This window comes from Delphinapterus leucas, chromosome 15 (genome assembly GCF_059928025.1).
Source record: "Delphinapterus leucas isolate spDelLeu-1000000601 "Yukka" chromosome 15, BTC_Dleu_Yukka2, whole genome shotgun sequence".
Taxonomy (NCBI): domain Eukaryota; kingdom Metazoa; phylum Chordata; class Mammalia; order Artiodactyla; family Monodontidae; genus Delphinapterus; species Delphinapterus leucas.
The window spans coordinates 9,657,938-9,685,874 of record NC_143143.1 but is presented as its reverse complement, the minus strand read 5'-3'; the positions used below and the strand labels follow the sequence as shown (position 1 = coordinate 9,685,874).

Here is a 27,937-nt window from a genome sequence, read left to right as displayed (position 1 = left end):
GCTCCCTTGCCAGAACCCTGCAGCTGGAGAGAGCCAGAAGCCCGCCAGTCTAAGAGGGCCTTACCAAAGGGCAGTTTCCCAGTGCTGTAGGGCAGTCCGTAGCCACCTGAGGAGATGGAGTGTGGGATCAGGGGCTGCCCCATGGCGGCCCCATGCCTCACTGGGCCCCCACTACCTGGGTAGACAGACCTATTCCCACAGGTACTGAAGCCCAAGACTGCGCCGCCTCCACCAGGGCTGTGAGCTGCTCTCAGAGGCTCTCTGGAGAGCAGAGGCCTTGGTGGAGGAGGGAGAGGACACCCCTGCCCCAGGGCATGATGGGACACCCGTTCTTCTACCAACCCAGGCCCTGCCATGGCCCCAGAGTCTGCGTATCTTCCTTACTCTCCTCCCCATCAGGAAACAGCTCATCATGTGAGCTGATTGCTGGGGTGGAGGTGGGTCGACATCAGAGGAGTCTTTCCAGTGAATGGTGTTTCTTACCATCAACACAAGCGGTTTCCCATCAGGGCTATGGGTCTCTGTGCATGTGTGTGCACACTTGTGCATGTGTGTGCACACTTGTGCATGTGTGTGCGTGTGTGCGCACACTTGTGCGTGTGTGCGCACACTTGTCCATGTGCGCGCACACTTGTGCATGTGTGTGTGCGTGTGCACACTTGTGCGTGTGTGCGCACACTTGTGCGTGTGTGCGCACACTTGTCCATGTGTGTGCACACTTGTGCGTGTGTGTGCATGGGAGTGAGACCAACACTTGCAGGATGGCTTCCCCCTGCTTCCCTTTGCTGGCGACCAGAAATGGGCTTTAATACCAGGTTTCCTGTCTACCCTCGTCCACCCCAAGACACAGGTGGCCAAACAAGTCCCCTCTCAAGCTGGCTTCCCAGTAGGGAGGCCCAGCGAGTGGTGTCTCTCGAATCCTCCTTCTGCCTTACCTGGCAGCTTGGGTGCCTTGATGGGGTACCCCAGAGGGACTCCAGGCTGCTGACCTGCAAAGGGTCCAACTCCTGTGGGAACAAGGAGAGCAAGATGAGGTCCCAGTCACTCGAGCCAGCAGCCCCTGCAAAGCCCCCAGCCTCACGCTCCACCTTCTGCTCAGACAGAATGAGCTCCCGTGGCATCCGGAATCCGGAAACCATCCTAGTGCCTAGAGGGCCTTCCTGCCTCTTTCTCATCGGCCAGCAGAGCAACCCCCAATGATGGGCCACTTCCTTCTGGAAGCTGCCGGACACTCTCCCTCCTGGGGCTTGGGCCACACTCAGGGCCTGTAGCCCTTGTGGCATCTGGCACAGACTGCTGGGCTTTCTGGGCTCATTTGGGCTCCCAGACAGAGGGTGGGGACGGGGGAAGCAGGCCTGTGATTGACGTCACTTTGTGCTGAAGCCAGTCCGAGGCCTGGAGCAGTAGGTACGCCCAGCCCCTCCCAGGGGAGGATCTCCTGCCCGGATGGCAGACCCGTTGGCCTGCCCACCCTCATTGGACCCGGCCTTGCCTTACCTGGGATTCCAGCAAAAGCTCCGCCTCCACCTGCAGTGACAAGGAGCCATCACTGCAGCCCTGCCACCACGGGCACAGGGCCTACGCACCAATGGCAGTGCTGAGGGGCAGGCTGACCCGAGCCGTGGCCACTTCTGCCCAGGCCTCCCAGCTCATGCTGCCTCGCACACACTCGGGGATTTCTGAGAGATGTGCCGCCCATCTCAGCCAGCTGAGCCCAGGGTCCCCGCCCCTCACCCCAGGACGGAGGGGACTGAGGGTGAATGGAGATTCCCACCATGGGTCCCCAGCCCAGCTGGCAACATACCTGGGGCCTTGGGCTTGACTCCTGCTCCAGTGGGAACCCCAGGGAGCACCCCTACACCAGGGAACCGAGCTCCTGAAGGGGCAAAGAGGGGGCTCGCAGTGGGCGTGGGAAGGCCGGCCTGGAAGGTCCAGCCCGGCACCACACCCGTCAGTGACACAGCTGGCCTCCTTCTGCTCTGACTGTCAGCTACTGGCATGGCTCACAGGGCGGGGGGAGGGCCTCTTTGGTAGTGACTTTTCTTCCCCATCTGACCCAAGGTCAGAAGTTTTAATCCTATTTCCTAGCCATGTGCGTCTGTGTTTCTGTTGGCCTGTCTCTAAACTGGAGCTAATTTCCCGCCGCCCTGCTCACCCTCATCAGAGAAGGCAGACGGTAGAAGCCTGCCAGAAGTGGGGAGAGCCTGCAGGTCGGGGAGGCCTGTGACCTTGGGGGGCTCTCACTGGATGTGACTGACAAGCACACAAAGCAGTCATCTGCTCTGGCTGCGTGACACTCCATTTGCCAGTGTCCAGTGCTGTCACCTCTCCTGTCTCCCCTGGGGCTGGGCCACCGTGGCAGGGAGGGGCCGAGGGAGGGACACTCTGCCAGCCAATCCCGCAGAGCAGCCCGAGTCTGGGCTTTTGGGGGAATTCAAGAGGTCACATGTTGGGTGGGGTGGCCGGGCCCTGGTGGGGAAAGGAGGTTGAGGGGGCAGCTCCGAGGGCCTCCTGCAGGGCGGATGCACTGGGTGGGGCCCCTGGTGACTTATGGCTTTTGGGAAACAGCTGGCCACACTGGGGACTTGGTCTGTCCTTGGGGGCCCACTGCAGGCTGTGATGACGTCTGGGTCTGGGCCTGGGCTCAGGGCGCTGGGGGGCCAGGGGAAGCTTGTGGATCTTCGTAGGGAAAAGACAACCAGAGATCTGGTGCCTGTAGCCTGAGCTTTGATGCTTAGGGAGAAAATGCCGGTCAGGACCCAAGGTCTCTGGTGGCCTCGGCTTCGGGGGAGGTGGGGGGCCACCGGGGAGGCTGCCAGGGTCTGCTCTCCTTGCTACAGGGTCCCCTTCTCCTGCTTGCTCTCACCTGCGCCTGGGAGCACTCCACCTGGGTATACACCTGGGAGCCCCACACCTGTGGCCAAAGAAGGAGAGTGAGTGGCAGCCTGGCCTCCAGGGGCCCCTCCAGGCCCTTCCCGCCGTGGCAGCTCTGGGGCTCCCGAGCCAGCCACCTGGGTGCCCGGCGGGAACGGCGAGGGACACATGCAGTGGCTGCAGCCCTCCTCCTGTAAGTTCCGGAAGTCATCTGCAAACCCTTCTGTGCGTGGATTTGTCCCATCTCCTGGAGCCTGTTTACATGGCCGGCCCAGCCCACCTCTGGGTTAACAGCTTCCAGATGTTCCCTCCCTGCTGTGTGGACTCAGGCAGCCTTTTGTTTAACCTGAAGTCACTTCCTCAAGGGCTTGGTGCAGAGGAACAAACACCGGATGGGGAGTCGGCCCACCTCGGGCTCACCCCCTGCTCCGCAGTGACGGGCGGGCCCTTCTGCGCCGACTCCCTATTTTGAACCTCAGCGTCCCCATCTGTCGCCTGAATGTGGGTGCCACAGAGTCTGTCTCTGAGGTCTGCTCCAAGGTCCTGGAAGAAGGGCCCGGGAGGTAGACCAGGGCCCCTCGCCCCTATCTGGGACACGGCACCATGCTCTGGGCCTGGCTATGCCCCCTGCCCTGCTGCAGCCGGGCCCTGTCCTTCCTGCCCTGTGGGCCTTAGAAGCTCTCGCTCCTCCCTGACCTCTGCCCTCCACCCCCAGGGACTCCATCCACACTGACCTGGCACCTTCCCGGGCTTCCCTGCAGCTCCAACTCCTGCTCCGAGCTGAGGTACCACCGCACCTGGTAGGGAAGGGGCCACCACAGAGTGGGCTCTACCCCCACCCCCCACCCCCACGGCCTTCGCCGGGGCCACCCAGGTCTCGCCTCCATACCTGCAGACACTCCTAAGCCACCGACCCCACCAAGCCCCGCAGCACCTACAGAGCCAGGAGTGGGAGAGGAGAGAGGTCACACCAGGAACAGTCACAGGCAGGAGGGCCCGGGGCTGAGGTCTGGGTCTGCCACCACCTCTGAGACTCGGGCACAGCTGGCTGCCTCCCCACACCCCCAGGAGATGGAGCTGAGGCTCCCGTCTGCTTGCCCCTCAGGAAAGGTCCTTTGCCAAGTGGAGAGCCTGCGGAGGCCAGAGGGCTTATGGCACGTCCCAAAGGGTAACACTCACCGGCCTTGGCAGCGGCTTTATAGGCTGCAGCAGCGCCAGCCAGGCCGCCGGGCACCAGAGCTCCTGGGTAGGCCCCTGCAGGAAAGGCCCCAAGCCCTGCAGAGAGGAGGACGGGGTGAGGTCCTGCCCACAGCCCTTCCCCGGCCCGCGCTGCCCACGAGGTACATTTGAGGCTCTTCTGCTCCACGCAAAGCTGTGACTGCTGCTTCCAGGACGGGGTGCGGTGTCAGTGGGCACTTTGGGGCAGGCTGCTCCGCCCGGCCTGACAAACCGCAGGGATCTTTCGGGGTCTAACTTCCACACCTCCCTCCTCCAAAAAGCCTTCCTGAAGCCCCTCCGAGGTGGGCGACTCCTTTGGGCTCCTGGGGCTGCTTCCCTCCAGCTCTTGTTACTAGGTTATAACAGCACCCAGGACCCAGCTGTGATTCCCTTGTGCCCTGGACAGCGGTCTCAGCACCACCCCTTACACCAGTGCCCAGGACAGGCCCGGTCTGCATCCTTGTACCCCCAACTGCCCTCCATACTGGGCAGATGCTCTGGCCCCCAGAGGGGCATCTTGCCTGGTGTCAACACTAACCTGCCCCAAGGCCAGCGCCTACGAGCCCTCCGGCACCCAGGGAGAAGAAGACAGAGCCAGGTGAGGGGCTGGTGTGGGGCATCGTTCCTGGGCTCAGGGTGGAAAGGGTCTCGTGGAGTAGGGGCAGGACCCTGGCCATGCTGTGGTCGGCGTGTGGCCGCTCAGGGCCCTAAGCTGGACTCAAACCTTTAGTACTCAGGGGCCAATCTGATAAAGTAGCAGCCACTGTTTAGCAACCAACAGCTATGTGCCATGTGGACTGACTGTGTTGACTCCGTACAACACGCCCTGACCAGACCTCACTTCCCTTAGAAGGCCCGCCACCTAACGAGGGACCCAGAGGGGCTTTCTGTGAAGGCTGGGGCTGAGCACGAGCTGCCGGCAAGATCTCACCCAGGCCAGGCCCTGCTCTGCTCCCACGTTAGCTGCCCCACCCCGGGCCTCTCACTGGCTTCCTCGCAGGGGTCCCCTGCCTCAGGCCACGCCCTCTCCCCTGTATCTGGAGCCCCTTTTGTCCATCCGTCTAGCCTGCCCTGCAGTCTGGGAGCCTCCCTGCCTGCAGACAGATGCTAAAATGTTTATGAACAGCCGAATGGGTCCCTCTGGCTCTCTCCTTCCCACATCTGGGCTCAATCTCTCCTTTTCCCCCTCCAGGAGACATTCCACGGCTTTGGCCAGGACCGATGGGCAATCAGGTTGGAGTTCACAACCGTGCTGGGTTTGTTTCCAATTATGTGAGAATCTCTCCCACAAGCACCAGTCCTGGCCACCAGGGTTCCAAGCTCAGGGGCGGCCCCTCTGGGGACCGACCTCAAACATGCAGGGCTGCTGAGCCCTGGAGAGTCCACCTAGCTTTCACTGGGTGTGGTCCCCCGACCCCATTTCCTACTTCTGTGAGCTGGCCTGTCTGAAACCCAGCCAGCCCCTCTGTAAGATGGGCCTCTGACTCCGGCCAGTCTCCCTTCCGGGCAGGTGTGGTGTGGTCTAGCTGGGCGTGGGGTGTGTCTGGGTCCACTTCCCAGGGCTGCAGGCCCTGCCCCTCCCCAACTCTGGCAGGGGTTTCTCTCCAGCCAGGCCTGTGTCCTGAGCTCCAGCAGGGCAGCGGACATGCTCGGGCCTTTCCTTACCGCAGAGGGGCTGGGATGAGAGGATGGGGACCGAACAGGAAGTGAGAAGAGGCTGGGTGCGTGGAGTGGGGCATGCAGCCCCTGTGCGGCCATCTGCCCTCGTCCCGTGCTCCCCCAGAGTTGTCTGGTCCCAGGGCCACCCTGTAGCATGACCAGCTACATGCCCTCCTTCCTGTGGACTCACCTGGCCCAAATGCCCCAAGGAGTCCAGCCCCTAGAATGGAGGAGAGAGGGGTAAGGAGAGAGGGGCTGGACTCCCTGGTTGCCCGGGGGCCTGGCTTACCCAACCATCTCTCTCCCCTGGAGTCGGAGAGCCCTGGATTCAAATCCCACTGTCCCAAGCTACTCCTTGCATGAAAGAGCAAGTCACTTCACCTCTCTGAGACTCAAGTTTCCCCACTTACAAAACGGCCAGCATGTTCCCCACCTTCCTGGGACCAGAGGGCTCGTGGGCAGAGGGTGCAGAGCGTCTGCAGCCTGCCAGGGTGACCGGTGGGTGGCCCCTCTGCTCCCCCCTGTCCTCTCACGTGGGTGACTGGCCTCCAGCCGGTGCTGGGGGTGTAGGTGGGGCTGGCTCCCAGCTGTCTGGTTCCCCACTGAGAGCCCAGGCAGGGCCACCGGCCGAGGCCCAGGTGGAGCAGCTGCCAGGCCACCCACCCTCCACTCGCCAATGGATTAGTTGTTCCCAAGCATGACATGCATTGTCTGTGCCCAGTTCCATCCCATCTGGGTAGGCCCAGGCGTCCCTGTTGCCCGGATGTGGGGAGCTGCCCTTTGTGTGTGTGGGGGGGGGGCACTGTGGCCCTGTCCAGGCCTTTGTAGCTCAGAGTCCTAAGGCTGAAAGATGACCTCAGGGAGGTCGTGGAGTCCAGCCCCTTTTCATGAGCAGATGCTCTGACTTTCCTCTCGGTCTACGCCTTCACCCTGAGCCAGAAGTTCTTTTGGAAGTCAAAACTAAATCTTTCATCAATAAAAGCTTCACTTTATCAACTACAACTGAAGGCAGTTTTCACAGTCTTCTCTTCGGTGTTTCGTCGCAACCCGCCGTGTGTCCCCTGCTGCCAATGGGATCAATGAATCCCTGTTCTAGCTCTGCAGTCACGACCGCTACCATTTGGGTCTTCACAGCTAAGCATGATCCTAATTCCACACCTTTGTTTATCTAGCCTTTCCCTGTTCTCTCTCTGCCGTCAAAGACCCTGCTAAGATCACCCACCACTCTGAGAAGGTAGGAAACAGGTTCAGGCGGGATAAGCAGTGAATCCCGAGGGCTCCAGCCTTGCAGACCCCAACAGACCCCAGCAAACCCCTTGCCCAGACCTCCTGCCCTCCTGCATCTCTCTCGCCTGGCCCCAGCCCTGTAGTTTCATAACCCAGATGGGCTTGCAGGGAAGGGGAAGCTGGGTCTTGTAGATTCACTTGCACTTGAATCATCGAATATCTGGATTTCGTAAGAGCTGTTGGACATGCAAACTGTCCTGCAGTCCCAGGCTTCAGAGCCAGGGAGACACAGATCAGGGTGGGGGGTACCAGGGCGGCATGTGAAGCGTCTCATGCTCTTAGGGCCATAAATCCGGACAGAGACGCCCCTTCCCCCACCTGATCCTTATCCACCAGGGCCTCCTGGAGGAGGAAGCCGCCCTCCCTCTTTCCTGGGGGTGTGTTCCCTGGAGCTGATGGTGGACCCTAGTGGCAGATCCAAGCCCCATGGGCAAGGCCGGGATAGATCTGGCCACATCTTCATACTGGAAAACTCCTTGGTCTGGACACAGCTGGAAGGGGCCTGGGAAGGAAGCTCATCTGGGGCCAGGGTCAGGGTGAAGCCTAGGGTTAGGTTCAGGGCTTGGTCTGGGGTCAAGATTCAGCCTGGGGTCAGGATAAGGGCTCAGATTGTCATTAAGGACAGGGACATCTAGGATCTTGGCCTGGAGTAAGAGAGGGCTTGGTTTGTGGTCAGAGACCATTCAGGCAGAGTATGGGGCCCACCATCTGTGTCTGAGCCCACAGGCTTGGTGGCCACTGGAACATCAATTCCTACCTTTGACTCCAGCGCCAGGGCTGTTTCTGGGACTCTGTGCACAGGGGACAGTCAGGGCAGCTGGGCACATAGGCACCGGCAGGGTAGGTGCCAGACACCCCTCACACATGGAGGACAGCAAGCTGCCTCCAGCCTCCTGACCCTGGATGCCCCAGAGCTTGGCCCTAGCCAGGTCATAGGTGGGGTTGACTAGGGGGCAGAGGGGCTGTTGCTGCCCACCACTTCCCTCCCTCCTCCGTCCATAGGCTGGGTTCACAGCTCTGCGGACCCTTCCCTCCCCTACCCCGTCGGCACTCACTCAGTGTTCTGAGGCCACCGGTCTTACCTGGCTTGGGTGGTTTGCCTCCAGGGCCCAGTGCTGCAGAGGGAAGAGATGGTGGTAAATGGGGAGTCCCAGCCCACCTGACCTACCACGATCCCCCAGGGTACTGCGGGGTCTCACTGTGAGGTGAGGAATGATCCTCCCCTCTGCACAGGGAGCTGCTCGGAGCCCAGTGTCCACATGCCTGGGTGGGAAGCCCAGCTCTGACCCTGATTGGGGGTTACCCTCTCTCACACTGTTTCCCAGCCTCTGAAGGGGGTGATGCTTCCCGCGCAGTTGGCTTTGCAGGGATATTACTGAGGATCAAAAGAAATATGAAAGAGGGACTTCCCTGGTGGCGCAGTGGTTAAGAATCTGCCTGCCAGTGCAGGGGACATGGGTTGGAGCCCTGGTCCGGGAAGATCCCACATGCCGCAGAGCAACTAAGCCTGTGTGCCACAACTACTGAGCCTGCGCTCTACAGCCCGCGAGCCACAACTACTGAGTCCGTGCACCTAGAGCCCGTGCTCCACAACAAGAGAAGCCACCGCAATGAGAAGCCCACGCACCTCAATGAAGAGTAGCCCCCGCCCGCAGCAACTAGAGAAAGCCCGCACACAGCAACGAAGACCCAACGCAGCCAAAAATAAATTAATTAATTTGAAAAAAAAGAGAAAGAAATATGAAAGAAGGCAGGGCCCCCAGGGAAAGAGGCCAGGGGGAGGGGCTTAGGGGACTCGTGAGTTCTAGTTCTTAGACAAATCCCTCCCCAGTGGATGCTCGGTCTGTGAAATGAGGGGTCCCTTAATGTCTGGGCCTTCTGAGGTTCTCAGATCTGAGCACGTATGTGGACTAGAGTGAGACCCAGACCCCATCGCTGAGGAACCAAGTTTGGTGTCTGAGCTCACCTCCTCCCAGGCCTCCGAGACCAGCGCCTGTGTTGAGGGGAGAGAGAGAGAGAGAGAGAAAGAGAAAGAGAGAGAGAGGACCATCAGGGTCCCTGCCAGGAAGCCATCCATTGACCCTGGTCAAATCCACCGCTGCCTAGCCATATGACCTCAGGCAAGCCTTGACCTCTGTGAGCCTCTGTTTCCTCATCCATCTCATCGGGGAAACAGCTGTGTGCCTGTGTGTACCTGGGAGTGCGCTGGTAGCTGCCCTCATTTCCACGTTGGTTCTGAACACTCAGACCCATTGTAAGTATTGAAAATATTAGGTTTGACGTTTCAATCTACTTTAAGACATTATGCTTTTTTCTAAATTAAAAGAAAAATTGTAAAGCAATTATAGTCCAATAAAGATGTTAAAAAAAGAAAATACGCCCCCCGCCACCCCCCCCATGCCATTGAGTTAATATTCTGCCCATTTTCTTTTTTTGGAGGGGGCCCAATCTCCATCTGCACCTAGTCCTTGCTTTTATATTGTTTTTACTTGAAAATCACTTTACCATGTTACCTGACAGATAGCATATTCATAATTTTTAGTAGTTGCATCATATAAGTTTATTTAATCACACCCTCCAGTCAGGTGGGTTTCTTGTTTGCATTTTTGCAAGGAACATTCCTACGAACCTTGGGGCAGATGGTTCTTTTTCTCTTCTTTTCAATTATTTCCTTTGAATGGGTTTCCAAGAGGGAGGTGAATGGTTCGAAGACTAAGACAGCAGGGATCGGTGAGGCGGCCACTTTCCGACAGTCTCACAAGCATTGCGTTTCATCTTTCAGAAAATTTGTGCTCTTAATAGTTGTAAAATAGCATCATGTAACTGCTTTTTAAAATAGGAGTAACTTATGGGTCCTCTGGGGTAGGTGTGCCAATGTTCTTCCCTTCTGCAGTGTCACAAAGTGCACCTCTCACAAATGTGATCACCATCTGTCTTACCTGGGAGTGTGACAATTTCATGTACATTACCTGGGAAGAAGACGCCTCCAGGCACTCCGCCGGGAACAGCCCCTGGGACCCCTGGAATGAAGTAGGTAGAGTCCCCCATCAGCCAGAATGAATAAAAGCATAAAAACGATAGAGATAATGGTGATGATAATAATACTGCGTGTCTGCAAAGCAATTTAGGTTGACTAAGCAAATAATGTTTACAAAGCATTTTCTCATTCATGCTCCTCAAAATGGCCTGGTGAGGCTGGAAGGGCAGGGGTTATTATCTTCATGTTAACAGATGTGAAGTCAGGCTCAGAGAGGTTAAGGGATGTGCAAGGGGGGGGAGGTCACACAGGTGGAAAGAGATTGAGCCTGGATTCAAAGCCAGGCTACTCCTCTGAGCATAACGGTTTGCACTGCGTTACCTGGAGAGAGCCTGGCATGGGGCTGGGTCTGAGCACCTTTTGCTGGGCAGCCAAGCCTCTCCAGCCCTGAGCGGCACGGGAGGGGGCCAGAGCTGTGTGAGGGCAGGCTGGACTGTGACAGTGAGCGGTAAGGAATTGTGGCTGCTGCCGACAAAAGTGCAGCCATTCCCACGCTGAGAGGACGGCATGAGGTCTGCGTCCTCAGCCACCGGGCAGCAGTGGTTGGGTGGTGCTCTGGCCGTCTGACACAGAGCTGTCTAAGGAGGCGCCGGGGCCCAGAGGGGGACACCATGAATGAGCAAAGTGAATAGTTTCCGAAGGAAAAGCTAATTCACTGGCCAGTCCAGGGGCTGTCTGCCCAGCCCGGATCACGAGTTCAGTCCCCACGGACCAGTGAAGCTCTCACCGGGGAATGCTGTGATGGCCCCAGACCCAGCCTGCACGTAGTCATGGCAACAGACAATCCTGGTGCACACCAGGCCCCGACTGCACCGCCACAGAACGGCCTCAGCCTTGACAAGCCGCCTTGCCGGTGCCCCAGCCCGGGCCCCAGCACCACCCTGCCGAATGGGGCGCGGACTGGGTTGGGGGACAGTGTCGGGCAGCTCTGCAGTGTGCCCAGCAGACATCTGGCCTGCTGGCCCCAGGGCCCTGTCAGCCTAAGCCATGGCCCAGCAGGGTGGAGGATGCCAAGCTGTCATGGCCACCCCGTGCCAAAGTCCCGGCGCCACCCCCCTACCTCCCCCCCGGGCCTGAGGCCCCCCAGGCACTGCAATCCAGGCCTGGAGTGTCCAAGCAGTCTGCTCAGAGCCTCAGGGGCTCAGGGCAGTGGCCCCAGGAGGCTGGGCCTGCTGGGAATGAGCGCCTGGGTCCTGTCATCGGCTGCCAAGTGCACACATGGTCCGCCCCAGGCCTTTGATGCCTTCTCTGGCTCTGGCCTCCGGCTCCGAGCTCTGAGCTCTGTCTCTAATGTGCCTTGCCCTGTTGTGCTCCAGGCCTTTCTCTGCCTCGGCCTCTCTCCCTCCTCCCCTTTCTCTCTCTCTAACCCTCTGTTCCAGGGCAGACTGCAGGAACGACATGGTGGTTGGAGGGAGCAAGGGGCTCAGGATAGACCCATCTGGCCTCTAATCTTGGCTGTGCCACTTCTTACCATCTGTGTGACCTCAGGCAAGTCACTTAACCTCTCTGAACCTCAGTTTCCTTTGTAGCAACGTGGGGCTGATAACTGCTGCCTTGCCAGGTTGCTGCGAGTTGTCAAAGAGTTCAAGAGACTTGTCCTACCCTGGGCCTGGCACTCGGTAACGCTTAAAAAAAAGGTGACACTTTGTTTCTACTTCACTGCACAGTACATGGCCTAAGGCCAGGTATACAGTAGGTGTCCAATAAAGGATGGGTGGGGGCTTCCCTGGTGGCGCAGTGGTTGGGAGTCCGCCTGCCGATGCAGGGGATGCGGGTTCATACCCCAGTCTGGGAGGATCCCGCATGCCGCGGAGCGGCTGGGCCCGTGAGCCGTGGCCGCTGGGCCTGCGCGTCCAGGGCCTGTGCTCCGCAATGGGAGAGGCCGCGGCAGTGAGAGTCCCGCGTACCGCAAAAATAACAACAAATAAAATAAATAAAGGATGGGTGAGTTAGGTGGAGGGGAGGCAAGGAGGTTGCCTGTGGGTCTGGTCTGACCTGTTCCATCCCCAACCAGCCTAAGGGTCTCCCCATCTCGGGCTGGCCTGGCTGAAGCCCCACTTCCTCTCCTGGGGTTCTGTTCCCTGACCAGTGGCCAGGCCCCTCCTGGGCCTGCCAGCTCCTTCTGCTTCTTCTGTCCCAAGCTCTTTCTTTTCCCTACTCTCCACCCCTATGATTCAGATCCCAACAGTGTTTGCCAAACTCCGTGCCTGAACCATGACGGCCTGGGGAGCCAGGGGTTTTGATCCCCATTTTGCACTGAGGAAATAGGGAAGGCTTAGTGGGTGTAAAGGATCCACGCCCGGCCTCTCTTCAAGTGCAGGAGAGGTGAGAATAGACTAAGACAGTAGTTGATCAAAGGCCTTCGAAAGGCAGCAGCCTCCTCTCCTGCCCCATCATGGGAAGGGGCATCCTCCTTCCCACCTCCCCTCCTTGGCCTGAGAAGTTCCTCCTGCCAGGAATGCCCTCTCCTCTATCCAAGTCCTACCCTTCCACCAAGACTGGGCTCAGCTTCTCCCCCCTGCCGTCTCTGAGCCTGTGGTTCTCACTGCTCATCTGGCCCAAAGCAGTTGGCCTGGAGCATACTTGTCTTGTTTTATGTGGGTTTGGCTTGTTTCACCGGCTAGCCCAGGGTGGAACTTGTCTCTTGCATCTTAGAATCATGATCCTATACTCTCAGGGATCGTAACTGTCTTCTGGCCTGGGCTGAAATTCCTTCTGCAAACATCCCATTGTGTTCCTGCTTGCACGCCTCCAGTGACAGGCAAATTCCCACCTCCCAATGCTGTCTGCTCTACCTGCAGAGAGATCTTCCTCCTACTGAGATAGAATCTGCCTCTCTGTCTCTCTAGTTCTGCCTCCCAGAGCCCCAAAGACTGAGGCCCACCTCTCATCCACAGAAGCTCCTCTAACATTTACCTTTTTTCAAGGTCTAACTCAAATGTCACTTCTTCCGGGAAGCCTTTCCGGATTTCCTGGGACTCCTCTAGGCCACCCCCTCTCCCAGTCTTGTCAGCTTCCTCCATTACTGCATCTCTGTTTACACACGGGCTGCCTCCCCACCGGACAAAACGTGGCGTGAGTAGCAAGAGGGAAAACTAAACCTCATAAACGTGCACGAATTACAAGGGTTGATCAGTCCAAGATAGCAAATTCTGAATAAGAGAATATACAGTTTTTAAAATTTGCATTCCCACAGTCCTCTTACTTGATACTTTATTTATTTATTTTTTTGCAATGTTCATTGCTGGAGCCTCCCACTGGCCCTAGGCAGTAAGTAGGGCAGGGATGTTTCTCCCCATTTTTCAGCCAGGGAAACCAAGAGTCAGAGAAATGAAGTGCCTGGCCCAGGAACCACATCTGACCCCAGTCACACGCAGGGCATTCTGCGTTCCAGATTCTTTGATCTGGGTTCAAAGATCTGGGAGATGGCTGTTTGGGAGCAAGCAGCAGGCCAGCAGGCCTTGGCAGGGGGCTTTGCCAGTTCCAAGTCCAGGGGGCTGGCCTGGGGCGCAGATAAGACCACACGAAGCTGTTTGTCGTTTGCACGGAGAAAGGCCGCCAAGTGTTTTCAAAAACAATCCTCCAGTGACTGACTCTGTCCCCTCCCTCCCCCGGACACGTCTGCCCTCCTGCCTTGGCCCCAGCAAACTTGGAGCAGGATCAACCCCTAACCCCAAGGTCCAGGGTCCCGGAGGCGCCTCAGTCACCTGGGCAGCTTTTTACAAGACCTACAGGTCTGGATCCCTCCCCAGACCAAATAAAGCAAGAATTCTTGGGTGAGACCCCACATCAGAATTGTTTCAAGTTCCCGGGTAACTCCAATTATGCAGCCAGGACTGAAAAATTCCTGTTGCAAACCGTCTTCAGTTCCGAAATAAGAAAACAAACAAACACCCAAAACCAAAATGATAAAATTTCTGGGGGTTTGGGGCAGCTGGTCCCAATTATAACTGATGTAATTTCTCTCTCTCGTGGCAGCTGATCTTCAAAGCTACTTTTGACCCATCTTAAATGGGTCTAAACAACTTTTACCATCACAGAGGTTTCCCGGGATGCCCCTTCCTTGTCTCCCCTGGCAACACGGTTCTTTGGAACTGGGGAACGCATGAGGGTAATATCTTCTTGGGGTGGGGGGAAGCTGGGTTCCCTCAGGACAGCCAGGCAGGTGTGTGCGTGTGTGCGCATATGTGTTTGGGTTGGGGGCCCCTCCCACGTCCCATCTCTCTAGACTTCCTTTGGGAGGCTCTGGGCACAAACCCCAGAACACATCATCAATTCACACACCCCTTATTTGGACCCAGCTACTCTACCACCTGGGACAGAGCTGAGAGTTATGTTTGCAAAGAAAGAACAGGACCAACGGAGCATTTAGCCCGGTCATTGAGGATGCATTCTTCTTAGGGCAGGCCCACCCCAGAGTACTTGGCCCCCAGCCTGCCCCTCCCCAAATGCTGCTCAGAACCTGGATCTTTGGCCAACTCATCTTTGGCCCAGGGCAGAGAGCTGGCTGGTACTAATCCCCCTGGGGCTGCCTTAGCCTGTCTGAGCCTCAGTCTCCCCATTAGAAAAGCGTCGATAAAAATCCTCTACTCCCAGGGCTCCTGTGGGGACTAACCATCATGCTCTAGGTGGGAGCTCTCTCTGGGAAGGCAGATGTTCGGGGGCCAAACTCCAGGGAGGAGGATCAGACAGGACCAGCGCTGCTACTCTCGGGCACGGGTGCAGCTGCTCCTCTGGGATTGTCTTGCTGCCCCCCATGGGCCCCAGCTGAGGGTGCACACCATCCCTTGGCCTCGCCCAGACCCAGGAGTTGACCTCTGCAGGAAGCCCCTGATCCCAGTGGTCCTGCCCAGCTGGTCAATCTCACGGAGGGAGCCCTTGCTCCTGCCCAGCCCCCTGCTCCAGCCGTCCGGCCTGGCCCTGCTGCAACCGGTGCACCTCACCACGCTGGCCGCCACTGAAGGGCCGGTTCTCATGGCGAGGAAGACTCTCCCGGAAACCAGACCCCACCCAGGCTACCCCACCAAAGGCTCGTGAGGCTGCCTGCACCTCTCTTTTCCCGTGGCCAGGAGCACCGTCAGGGACCCCTGGTAGGCCACTCCCAGGGTCCCCCAAGCTGCTAGCAGCCCTGGGGGGGGCACCCTCGGGACCCAAGGCCAGGTGGTCCAGGAGTGCCCCGAGGTCCACTCAAGCCCCTGCCACTCACCACTCTCCCTCTGCCAGGAGACGGATACCTTCCCTAGCTTCCTTGTACTCGCTTGTGTTCCATACCACACATATACACACACACTCACATGCACAGTGACAAACCACACCCAATGACACACCTGGACACCAGATCTCCCACGTATACATGCCTGTTGGGTGGTAGACTTTTACACATGCTAACAGGCACTTTCACGTACCTACAACACCCCTCCTCCCAAACACACACACATACACACACACACACACACACACACACACACACACACACACCTGTCCAAGGATGAACCTGTGAACATTCATCCCCTCGCAGAAACCTCCTCCTCTATTTGGTGACACGTCTGGGCATATACACAACATGCACACCTGTGCAAGAGCATGTAACACACTCACACATACACACTCACACGCCTACACGCGTGCTCCCAGCCCTCCTCACCAGGGACAGACCACAGCGGCAGCTTTCCAACTCGCAACCCTATAATCAGCTTAACCCTGACTTTGCTCCGAGCGCGTCCTGACTTCCCAGGGGACAAGGAACCTGTGGTCAGAGAGCTCACTGCCGCTGAGCTGTCCTCCAGCCCAGGTCCCCTGCCCCCAGGGCACACGCGCACACCCGGCAGGTCCACAGGTGTGCAAACTGCTGGTGTCCACAGACCCGACGGGACCTCGTCAGCCCTTCCCCAGCATGCTCGCGACCCCCATACCGGGAGACCCCCCAGGATAGAGCAGGGCCCATCAGCCCTCTTGGGGCAGCAGAAGCCGGTGCTGGTTTGGGGCCACCCTGAGTCATGGGGCGATCGTGTGACAGGTTTCTGCTCAGCACGGCTGGCTCCCGGGAGGGGCAGTTCCAAGGATCCAGTGGCTGAGGGGCTCCTGCCTGGGACCCCCTGGAGGATGCTGGGGGTGAAGAGCTTCCTCTCGTCCGTCCGTCGGTCCAGCCACCTGAGCGGGAGGCCCGAGGGCTGCGGGCACGTCAGGGAACAGGGTGAGGCCTACCTCCGGGCTGCGAGGGGTGGAGGATACACAGCAGAAGCAGGAGGGCTCCGGGCCACAGGGCTGCAGCTGTCGGACCCGCCATCTCGGGGAGAAATGCCCCAGCCCGCTCTCTGCGCCTCGTTTTATCCCCAAAGCGTAATTGTTGCCTTGTCGGTCTGCGAGGGAAAGAGGGAGGGAGAGAGGGCGGGCGGGAGGGCGGGAGAAGGGGGAGGCCTCGGGGAGGGGGCCGCGGGGAGGGGGCAATTACGAAAGGCCGGCTCACAGCCTCCCAGGCTGGGTCTGACTGGACTGGACTGTGCGCTTTTTTCCTTAAAACACACGTGCGTGCGCACACACACACACACACACACACATACTCTCTCTCTCACACACACACGCACACACACACACACACACACACGAGTTTCCCCCATCTCTCTCCTGCTTTCCCTCTGTGGCTGTTCTTTCACTGCTGGCCCCGTTCCCCGCCAGAAAGTGCGAGGGGGGCCCCTGCCAGGACAGCCCTCGGGAGAGGAAACGGGAGGGAGGGCCCTGCAGCCCGGCCAAAGATCCGGCCCCAGCCAAGGCCTGAGTGGCCAGGCCCCCGCCCCTGCGGCTGGGCCCCGGGCCCAGTGTGGGGAGACAGGCCAGCTGTCCCGTGCCTCTGCCCTTACCCCAGCCTCCAGACTCCCTCAGCACTCCCAGACCTGGCAAGAGACAGCCCTGCCCAAAGCTGGGGACAGGGGTGTTGGTGGATCTGGGGTCCAGGGTCCAGGCCAGTATCCGTAGAGGTCGAGGGCCTGTGGGCAGAATGGCCGGGAAGGTGAGATCATGTCGGCACTGCCCCGTGGGGCACCTGGGGAAAGGAAGGGGGACCCTGAGGCACTGCAGGGCTCCATTCTTTGTGGGCTAAGGTCACAGCCTCCTGCCTGAAGCTGGGGAGGGTGTGATGGGTCAGTCTGGGATCCATGGCTGCAGAGGCCAAGGGGCTGTGGGCAGAATAGCCTGGGAGCTAAGACTCTGTTGGTGTCATTCCCCAGGGCATCTGGGGCCATGTGGGAGACTCTGACACATCACAGGGGCTCCATCTGTCAGGGATCGAGGTGCAGCCCCATGCAGGCCTGTGGAGGCCACAGTGTGTGCTGAAGGTCAGGCTGGACCCCAGGTGCCCTGCAGAGAACCAGGGGGCCGGGGAGCCCATCCAGACTGATAGGTGGCCCAGCCCCCCTCTATCACTTGGCCCCCACCTGTCCCAATGCTGAGCATCCCTAGCACCCAGACCAGACTCAGGAGCCCCCAGACTGCCGGTTCTCTTCCTGCCCCAGAAGAACTCCCCGGGCTGACATTCCTTTGGTGGCCAGGAGGGGGCGGCCCTGAGCTAAAACAACAGGGACCAAGCATTTCCAGAAGGACTCGGGCTGTTCCCGCCTGCCTGTGCGGTATGGTGACCCTAGGGATTTGGGGGATGGGGTGGGGTGGGAAACGAGGGGGTCACGCCGCCTCACCCAAGTGGGGAAGAAATTTGGGAGCCAGAGGATAGGAGAGGGAAACTGGTACCTGCCCTCATCACAGCCTGTGAGGGGGAAAAGTCGAGGCCATGAGTTCTGAGAGCTTTTCCCTGCGCCCAGATGGAGAATGAGAGGAGGACACAGCCGCAAGTCAGAGGAAAGGGGTTAAAGGACCCCTCTTCCAGCCAGGAGCACTGAAGCAGCCTGCAGGGCCTGCAGGGGCAGCCCGGAGTGCAGTTGCCAAAGGCCAGGCACTGGACTCGGTAGGACCTAGGACTAAATTCTTGTTCTAGCACTTTCTAGCAGGTTAACCTCTCCAGAGAACTTCAGCTTCCTCGTCTGTCAAATGGTGATAAATATTCCCGCCTAGGAGGTTATTGCAGAGATGGATAAGATGTGGTCATATATTTCTGTACTGTGTCTGCAGATCCAAAATGCTCTGTACACTAGTCCTAGTCCTATAGTGCTACCGTAACTACATTAGTTCTGCAAGAACCACTCCTGTGTAGGTATTAGGCTTGGCTCTATGCTGGGTCACCTTGGGACCCTGGACCTTCCCTTCCTCTCCCTGGTCTCAGGCGGCAGCTGCTCCAAGAGTTTGGAAGGGCACGCATGCTAGCAGAACTGTCTTGAAGCTGTGCGTGCACAGCAAGTGTACAGCTCTTACTTCCTATATGTGTTATTTGGTGGTGATCTGGGGGTGGTTCATGGAGATTATGAGCCCAAGCCAGCCCTTGTTGTTGCGGGTGGCGGTGCTCAGGGTTAGGGTCTGAGGCTCAGGGCCTGACTTGTGCCTGCTGGGGGAAGGGAGGGGAGGCGGAGGGGTGGGGTGCATCTGCGTGCCTGCCCCCTCCCAGGGAGGGGGGAGGAAGGGGGTGCTGGGGAGAAGCTGGGCCCCATTTCTCTCGGAGCAGTGACGTGGGCAGGAACCGGCTTTCAGACTTTCAAACCGCAGTCTGCTCAGTCTTTATTAATTCCAGGACTGGGAGAGAGGCTGGTGCCAGCGGGAGAGGGCTTGCTGTGGGGATCAGGAGAGGTGTGGAGGGGCGCTTGCAGGGATAGACTTGAGGCTGTTGGGCCAGGTCTCTCCCCACAGGGCCAGGGCCCCGTGTCCTGTCCCCCAGCTGCATCCCCCCTTCTCCTTAGCATCCTGTATTACAGGAGCTCCATGAACTCATATCCAACAAGGCTTCTGTACACCTCAAGAGGGGGCCTCAATTCAGAATCAAACCCAGCAGACTGATTATTCAGTGCAATTTAGCCCAATGCATTCAATGCATAATGTAAGGACTGGGGGTTAGAATTTAGACCAACATTCATTCATTCAAGAAATGCAACAGTCCTCAACTGCTCAGTGCTCACCTTCCTGCATAGCTGTACAGATTAAATAAGGTCATAAATGTCGAACTGCCTGGTGTACCAAGTGCTGGAGGAGCTTGGCTTTACTGTTGTCACTGACAAGCATTACCCACCCACTTGCTCCTGGGCATCCAGGTGAGTCACTGACAGGCTCTCCCTGTCCACCAGCATCTCCAGGTGTAGCCGTTTAGAAAAAAAAGGAGCCCCAGCCTCCACTCGGCTCTCAGCATGTCATTGCTTTGCTCAGAAACCCTCAGTTGCCTCTCAGATAAAGTCCAGTCTTCTGAGTACGGCCTTCAAGGCCTTGCCTGACCCGACTCCACTGCTCTGCTGCCCTCCTTCCTTCTGGCTGGTGGAGCTGCTGGACTTGTCCTGGAGGGCTAGGTGCTAGACTTTTGTTGCTGAGGTTCCCTGGTCTCAGCTTCCTCCAGGTCTGTGCCCCTCAGCATCCCTGCCCCTGGAACCTCTCTGATGGTTCTTGAGTTGAACTTCGTGCTTCATCTTATCCCCCACTGACCGGCCTGGCCATCACTGAAGGCAGTTTGAGGACAGACCCATTTCCGTCTCCCTCGTTGTCCAAGAGTATGGGATGACAAACACAGATGGGCACGCCAGGAGACGTGGGCAGAGTTCTGGTGGTATGGACAGAGCTCCAGAATCCCGGGAGGTGTTGTTTCTGTTTTCTTCCTTGTCTTCACATGGTCCTTTTATCCGTTGAATGCAGGATGCGCTGTGTGCATGGGACCTTGGACCAGAGAGAGTAAGCGTGCGCTGCTGGGCTAGGCTGGGAAGAGCTGGGTGTCATCCAGACCTGGGACCCCTACTGGGGTCCCTCCCAGTGAGGGGGCCACTTTTGTCAGTCATTTACACCTCTGTGTGGGTGAGTGTCCCTCCAGGTGGTCCCACAGGAAATAAGGTCCAGGTTATACCAATAGGGGAAAAACATGAATTTCTCATATGGACCCAAGTGAGATTTGGGAAGGAAATGCATGCTGGTTGGGTAGTGTAGGTTCCAGTGTAGATGCTCCAAGAGAGAATTAGCAGGAAGGCAGAGTGAAGGACCTCTGGCCCGTCCCCTCTCATCCATGAGACACAGCTGCGGACATTTAAGTCCGAGCTTTCCCCTCTGATTTTAAACTTTCTAGTAGCCACATAAAATGAAAGAAAACATAAGTAAAACTAATGTGAATAATAAGCTATGTTTAACCCAATATATCTAAAAGATTATCACTTGAACAGATAACAGATATAAAAAATTATTCATGATGTATTTTGCATTCTTTTCTGTATTAAGTCTTAAAACTGGAGCGTAGCTTAACACTCAGAGCACATCTCGATTTGCATTAGTCACATTTCAAGTGCTCAGTAAGCACATGTGGCCAGTGGCTGCAGGGTGGACGGTGCAGGGCGAGACCACAAGGGGTCTGGTGGGGATGAGCCCGACTTGGGACAAGTGAGGAGGGAATATCGAGGGTGGTTCCTGCTACTAAAAGGTTACAGGTGGGATGGGGCATGAGGGTGAGGGACAGAGGGAAGAAGGGAAGTCCTTGAGGGCCCGCAGGGGGAGGCCTGAGGCGCACACACCACAGGGGAGAGGCCACCATGCTGATGACCGAGCCAGAGGGGGCGGCCTCCTACTGAGGGGTACCAGACAGCCTCGGCCCAGAGCCAACATTTCAGGCAGGAGAGGAGAAAGGCCTTAGCATCTCGGCCTCCCCAAAGGCGACTGGGCCCTCCTCAGCAGACCTCACTGGAGGTAAAGATGCTGCAGATCTGGGCGACTCACGGAATCTCATTTCATCACACGGGATCAGCCCAAGGGAAGTACAGGCTGTGCTCAGAGCGGGGTTTGGAAGTTGGGGAGGCGGGCTAGAATTTCTGCAACCCCCAGGCTGGGGTGCCGGGAGCAGGCTGGGGGTGCAAAGGGGCCAGAGGTCATCATTGTGACATGGATTAACGCTGATTAGAGTGTGAGCTTGGATGGATCACCTTGTAATTAATACCTGATAACGGTGACATTAATAGGAACTAACCCTCAGCAGCCCTCACTTTCTCTTATGGAGACAGGGGTCTTCACAAGCCTTTAAGATCGATGACTCGTGTCCATAAGAGTCTGGTATACAGCAAGTGCTCAAAAGTGGGACGGGGTCCGTGACACCATTTCAGGCAGCTGAGGCAGATGTTTGAGGCTGGGGGAGCCAGAGGCCCAGGGGGAAGGCCCCTCTCCACGAGCGCCAGCTCCACCGCTGGCCCAGGGTGTCCCAGCTCCCGAGGCACGCATCTCTGATCCAGACACCTCTGCCCAGGCCTGGGTGTTTGTGTGTCTGAGTCATTTGTCAGTCTGGGTCCTTGACCCGTGCGAGCTGGGAGGGGGGTGGGTGTCCCAGACGGGCCGTTCTGCCCCGCGCTGTTCCCACATTGCCTCACGGGCTGTCTGCTGCAGTCTGGGGAGAACATTGTGAGCCAGGTGATTTCTGCACCCCTCCCCAGGGGACCATGACAGGGGAGTGCAGAACACGCCTCTCATTGCTTTCACACTTGACAGCTTACAAAGCACATCTCCATTTTCAATCGGAGATATTATTAGCCAAGTTTATAAACACAGGGTTTAGGAGCCCTGTCTACGAACTCGGGCCACCAGAAAGAGCACTCCTATCTCCTTTAGATCTATTTAATTTTAACTCAGAGCCCTTGTCACGTGGGCGGGGGCAGTAAATTCCATCCCAGTTACTGGGTCTCTCGGCCTCCACTGTCCGTCCCCAACCAAAATCCAGGAGTCTCCTCTAAGCCCTGGCCTCAATCACTCCCTTGTGGGAGCCTCTGTGCCTTCATGCACCCTGACACAGTGCTGAAGCTGGGGAGCCTGGGGCCTGGGCCGCCTCTGGGGATGCTTGCAAGGGGTGATCCACTCATGGGACTCACAGGGGACTGTCCCAGTCCCAGAGCAGGACACCTTTCCTCTGGGTCTCCTGCTCCTCTGGGATTCTGACTCAGAGAGAAGATGACTTCAGTCTGCTTTGGCGGCAGCCTGGTGAGCTGCAGGAAGGGAGGGATACAGGACTGACACACACAGGAATCCACGACCGAATAAACTATCCTGCTCCCCAGATGGGGAAACTGAGGCTTGAGGAAGCACACCCCTGGCCCAAGGTCACCCCAAGGCATTGTGGCCTGGGGCTGAGGCCTTCGGGGTATTTCACTCCACCAGCCACACCATTCTCTGATGGGGTGATGGCGGCAGCTTTGGGGTACACTCAGCAACTGGAGAGCAGGGCCTTCTCTTCCCTGGGCTGGGTGCAGAGTAGGGCCTGGGGCCGAGCTGCCTGCCCCAGGGGGTCCCACGGGGCTCTGGGAGCTGGTGCGCAGAGCTGTCCGGGCACCCCTCCGCCCTCCTCCGTGCTGCCTCTGCCTGTCTCACAGTAGTGCTCGCTCCTGCACGTGCCCTTATCGCCCTTATTGCCTCACCTCCCCCAGCCCGCCATGCCCAGAAGTCCTTCCAAGAGACTGACCCAGGAACACTGCCAGGCAGGGAGTTCTCTTCCTCCTGGGCTCTGCCAGTAGCCACCCCCTGCCCTAGGCAGACCCCTCCACCCATGCCCGGAGCCCTCAGCTGGCCTGATCCCTGTGGCTCCGGGCAGGTCCCACGGGGCGGCCAGGGCAGCTGCCAGGGTGCAGGGTAGGAGGCAGGCGAGACCAGGCCAGGGGCTCCTGCCGGGCCTGGGTTATCTACTCCCTCGTTCATTCTGTCCTCCACATTCCTGAGCTGCCTGCTCTGGCTGAGCATCAAGCCTCGGGAGTGGGGGACACACAGGACACCGGCACCAGCAATCCTGGGAAAGAGGAGCGATCTGGAGGCTGGAAGTCCAGGAAAGACTTCCTGGAGGAGATGACGCCAGAGCTGCATCCTGTTCCCTTCTCTCAAAGGGAGATGCGCTCTGGTGGCACCTGCAAAAGCAGGAAGGCTGAAAGCCCTGACCAAGGCCTGTTCCTTCCAGCGCACCCACAGGCCGCCTGCCTGCCTGCCCGCAGTGGGGCCACGGGGAGGGGAGCTTCCGAAAGCACCGATTTCAGCTGGCCCTGCCCTGCTTCTAGCCACCAGTAACTGACTCCGCGAGGACACTGGCCCTTCCTGCTCAGCCTTTCACGCTCTACCAGCACTTTTCAAATTGCAGGCTGTGACCCGTTGGTGGGGTATAAAATTGATTTAGTGGGTCAGGAACAGCATTTAAAAACGAGAGAATAGAGACGCAAGTGTAATACATGTGACCAAATCGACCTTGTGTACTAAATCTTTTGTCTGAGTTTCACGTGTTTGCATGGGAGTACTAGATGAAGATGAACTTTTTTCTTGCACGTCACAGTCAGAAAGTCTGAGAGACACTGTTACCATGAGTGTTTACAAATTGTCCTCACGCTCTGCGCTGGGGGCCGTTCTCCTGCTCGTGGGAAGGAGGCACCCACGATGTGGCTGAGTGATGTCCGGGTGGACAGGTGAACGGTGGGGAGGAAGACCCCCATTCCTACACACCTCCCTGACCCCCTTGTCTGGCCACAGGTTAGGCTCCTGCTAAGCTCATAAGAACTGAGGTCTTGGGACTTCCCTGGTGGCACAGTGGTTAAGAATCCGCCTGCTAGTGCAGGGGACACGGGTTCGATCCTTGGTCTGGGAAGATCCCACATGCCGCGGAGCAACTAAGCCCGTGCACCACAGCTACTGAGCCTGCGCTCTAGAGCCCCGTGCTCCCCAACAAGAGAAGCCACCGCAATGAAGAAGCGTGCACACCGCAACGAAAAGTAGCCCCCGCTCGCCGCAACTAGAGAAAGCCCGTGTGCGGCAACGAAGACCCAATGCAGCCAAAAATTAATTAATTGATTAATTAAATTTTTAAAAAAGAACTGAGGTCTTAGCCTCCAAGCTTGGGTCACCATTGTTCTCAGGGGGGCGCTATGCTGGCTTCTGGCTCCAAAGCCCTCCAGACTCCCCAGAGACCCCCAAGAGGATATCTTGGAGAGCTCAGCGATCTTAGGGTGTGCTCTTCGGAACCTTGAGGACAGAGGTGGGGCTGCTGGGGGTTGGGGGTGGCAGGGCTCCAGGCCCCACCCAGCTGGTTCCAACCAAGACAGACCTAGTTGTGTTTGGTTTATATACTAAGGTTCTGAGTAACATTTCATTTGAAGAAAGCCTTCTGGGGCTTGAAAAATCATGAAAGCCACCACTCTGGTGGGAAGGCAGGGTCCCCAGGAGACTGGCGTTCCACTCTCTGACCTGCCCCAATCGCTGTGTGATCCTGGGTGACTTCTCCCCGCTCTGGGCGTGAGGGCGCAGGGGGTGCAGAGCAGTGGGCGTGTAGACTGGAGCAGGGCCTCTCAACCCTGGCCGCACATTAGAATCCTGGGAGTTTCTAAATTCCACTGCCCAGGCTGTACTCCAGACTGGAATCTCTGGGGGAGGGTGCAGGTGTTGGTATCTTTAAAACCTCTCAGGTGTTTCCAATGCACAGCAGACTTTGAGAAACATTGGGCTAAATGGCTCTAAAAGTGACCCTCCCGCAGGGGCCTCCTGCTGTCAGGCCAGTGGTTCTCAGAGTTTAATGGGCATCGTCATCATTGGTTCTCAAAGTGTGGCCCCTGGGACTTCCCTGGTGGTCCAGTGGATAAGACTCCATACTCCCAAGGCAGGGGCCTGGGTTCAATCCCTGGTCAGGGAACTAGATCCCACATGCCACAACTAGGAGTTTGCGTGACACAAATAAGACACGGCCGGGTAGATAGATAGATAGATAAATTAAAAAACAAAAACAAAGTGTGGTCCCTGAACCAGCAGCACCACGTGAGAACAAACTTGTTAGAAATGCCGATTCTCAGGCCCCGCCCCAGATCTATCGACTCAGAAACTCGGTGGGTGGGACCGGTGATCTGAGCTTTACCAAGCCCACGAGTGATGCTGATACACATTCAAGTGTGAGAACCACTGGCCTAACCTCGACCATGAGAGTCCTCGGCAAAAAGGGTCACCTGTCTCCCAACTACAGCTTCTGCTTCTGGAAAGAAGGTAGAGCCACCAGAGGTTTCTAGAGGGTGTATGGGTTTTCTCAGGCTACCCTGACAAAGTGCCACAGACCAGATGACTTCAACAAAAGGGATTTATTTTCTCACATTTCTGGAGGCTGGAAGTCCATGATCAAGGTGTGGGCAGAGTTGGTTTTTCCTCTTTCCTTGGTTTGTAGGCCGTCTTCTCCCTGTGTCCTCCCGTGGTCTTTCCTTTGTGTGTCTGTGTCCTAATCTCCTCTTCATATAAGGACACCAGTCATACTGGATTAGGGCCCACCCTGATGACCTCATTTTAACTTAATTACCTCATTAAAGACCCTGTCTCCAAATACAGTCACCTTCTGAGGTCCTGGGGATTAGAGATTCATCATAAGACTTTGGGGTTGGGGACACAAATCAGTCCATAACAAAGGACTTGTGGGAGCCGGCGAGGGGGCCACCTTCTTCCTCCCAGGCCCCAAGTACAGTGAAGGAACATTCTGGAACTAAGCCCTCCAGATGCTCACTGCATCAACATGTTCATTGCACCCCCTCCTGAGAGCAGAACTTCTGGTTCTGATTCTTGCCTGGGTTTGAGGAAGTGTGTGTACCTCCTGACACAACATTCAAAATGTCCCATACAGGAGGGAAGTCCCCTCCCCTGTACTGACTTCTCCAAAGGGTCTTTCCTGGTCACACTGTGTTACCAGGTGGTCGAGTATCCAGGCGGGTGTATGATTCTTCTCATCCATTTCTTTTAAAATATCCCTGGATTCAGGCTGAGCTGCCCACTCTTTCCTCATCAACCCAGACTGGTGAGAACCCTGGTCTCCCAGAACCATGTGTGTGTAGAATTCACTGGTATAGAAAAAAAAAAATCTGATGGCACTAATGGGGAACTGGGGGCCATCAAGCAGAAGAGATGTCAGGTGTGGTCAGCTCGGGAAGGCTTCTCAGAGGAGGAGGGATGTGGCTTTGGATTCCAGCCTGTACTGTGTTCCTGTCACCCGTCAGGCACTATGCTGGGAGCTCCAACAACAGTAACTCGTTTAATCTCCAAATGAATGAGGAGCTGCTGTGATTCCCCTGTATTAATCACATCTTTTTATTCTGTATTTTTGATGCTTTGCCATCTCGGGACCTTGCTGACTCTGCAGGGACCACCCCTCCCAGGGTTAGCGAGCTTCTAGAGGTGATAAACAAGTTGCCTGGGAGAGGGCCTTTCATATATAAACCAACCAATCGAGAGTTCACACCTCGACCACCTCCCTTATGGAGCTTTCACACTCAGGGCTACTGCCCACTGACCCTCATCACCCCACGCCAGGTATCAGACAACCAGGGACAGCCCTATGCCCCAGAGCCTGCTGAAATTATTCAAAGTAGCCAACCCTAACCCTGCTCACCCTGCCTCCCATCTTCCTTCCCACAAAAACCACAACAAAGGCTATTGCTCATGCGTCTCCCTCCCTCTGCCCCCTGACTGGCCCTGGTGCTTCCCTGTGGGGCCCTGAATGGCATGTCTTCTTCTCTTGGGATCTCTGAGTATTACACACTACCTTTTCTTTCTTTTTTTTTTTTTTTATATCTTTATTGGAGTATAATTGCTTTACAGTGTTGTGTTAGTGTCTGCTGTACAACAAAGTGAATCAGCTGTACGTATACATATATCCCCATATCCCCTCCCTCTTGAGCCTCCCTCCCACCCTCCCTTTTGCACCCCTCTAGGTGGTCACAAAGCATCGAGCTGATCTCCCGGTGCTATGCGGCTGCTTCCCACTAGCCATCAATTTCAAACTACCTCTTCAATGGCACTGGTCTCCTGACCTGTTGGCCTCACCATATCTGAATAATAACAAAACTTATATTTTAAAGCATTCTCTTCCCATTTTTCAAATGACTAAACTGAAGCCCAGAGAAATTAAGTGACTCACCCAAGGTCCCAAAGCCGATAATAGCAGTTGGCCTTTGAACCTTATTTCAAGCCGAGCATCTGTCCTTGGCCCCTGTCCTTAGACAGAGCAGGCCTGGGAGGAAGTGGGGAGGAAGAAGAGTGGGGATGCAGAGGGGGTTGAGACACATCTCCTGGAGCTGGCCCTTTGCCGTGGGGGTCTGTCCCTGCTGAGTCTGTGGTCCTCTCCAGGCTGGCCCATCACTTCCACTGCTCTGTGGGCTCCGTCCCCTCTCTGGACTCTTGAAGAAGGGGTGGAGGGAGGGGGAGGGGACACAAAGTCCCTTGGGAAAAGAAGGAGGCTGACCTGCCCTAAAGCCTTCCCCACTCCCTTTGGTCAGCTGGAGTCTCTATTTCACAGCCAGGAGCTCCTTGTGGGTAGTGCTATGTCTTGCCCTCTGTGTCCCCAGCACCCATCATGGCCTGGCCCAGAACACATGCTGGGGGTGGCTGGGTGGGAAAGAAGTGAATGAATGAATGTCCCCTTCTCTCCATCCCGCTCCTTCTATGTCTCTGTCTCACTCTCTCTGTGTGTCTCCGCCTCTTTCTCCGTGTGTCTCTCTCTTTCTCCTGCTGGTTTCTACATGTTCCTGTCTGCATCTTTCTCTGCCTCTCAGGGGTTTACTCCTACGGGACCTGAGGCTCTCAGGTCCCTGGGTTTGCATTAAGTTGTTTATCCTGAGCAGACCTGGCTACCTGAACTCACCTTCCAGGCCCCAGAATGATGCCTGGTGGGGTGCTCTCCATGACCCCCAGAATGGGTTTTGGCTTTCAGCTCTGGGGGAGAAGCATCCCCCTCCGCCTTGGGCTCCACACTCCTGCCAACCCGTG

General features: G+C 57.1%; 1 protein-coding gene across 8 annotated transcripts in view; it reads right to left on the bottom strand.

The window, feature by feature from the left end:
• The window catches only part of ELN (elastin), a 31,748-nt gene extending 15,296 nt beyond the window's left edge, over positions 1-16,452 (bottom strand). For 2 of the 8 annotated variants that reach the window (XM_022588081.3, XM_089895776.1), the window contains exons 1-13: positions 16,280-16,451; positions 10,008-10,058; positions 9,005-9,031; positions 8,121-8,153; positions 5,942-5,971; positions 4,054-4,149; positions 3,764-3,808; positions 3,609-3,671; positions 2,867-2,914; positions 1,805-1,876; positions 1,498-1,527; positions 936-1,007; positions 65-106 (exon numbers count right to left, since the gene is read on the bottom strand). In XM_022588081.3, coding sequence (XP_022443789.1) covers positions 65-106; positions 936-1,007; positions 1,498-1,527; positions 1,805-1,876; positions 2,867-2,914; positions 3,609-3,671; positions 3,764-3,808; positions 4,054-4,149; positions 5,942-5,971; positions 8,121-8,153; positions 9,005-9,031; positions 10,008-10,058; positions 16,280-16,361 — 691 coding nt within the window. In that variant the 5' untranslated portion in view covers positions 16,362-16,451. Of the gene's footprint in view, positions 1-64; positions 107-935; positions 1,008-1,497; positions 1,528-1,804; positions 1,877-2,866; positions 2,915-3,608; positions 3,672-3,763; positions 3,809-4,053; positions 4,150-5,941; positions 5,972-8,120; positions 8,154-9,004; positions 9,032-10,007; positions 10,059-16,279 lie in introns of all 8 variants that reach the window. The other 6 variants (XM_089895780.1, XM_089895778.1, XM_089895779.1 and 3 more) reach the window with 5 other exon arrangements.
• Between the last annotated feature and the right edge of the window lie 11,485 nt (positions 16,453-27,937).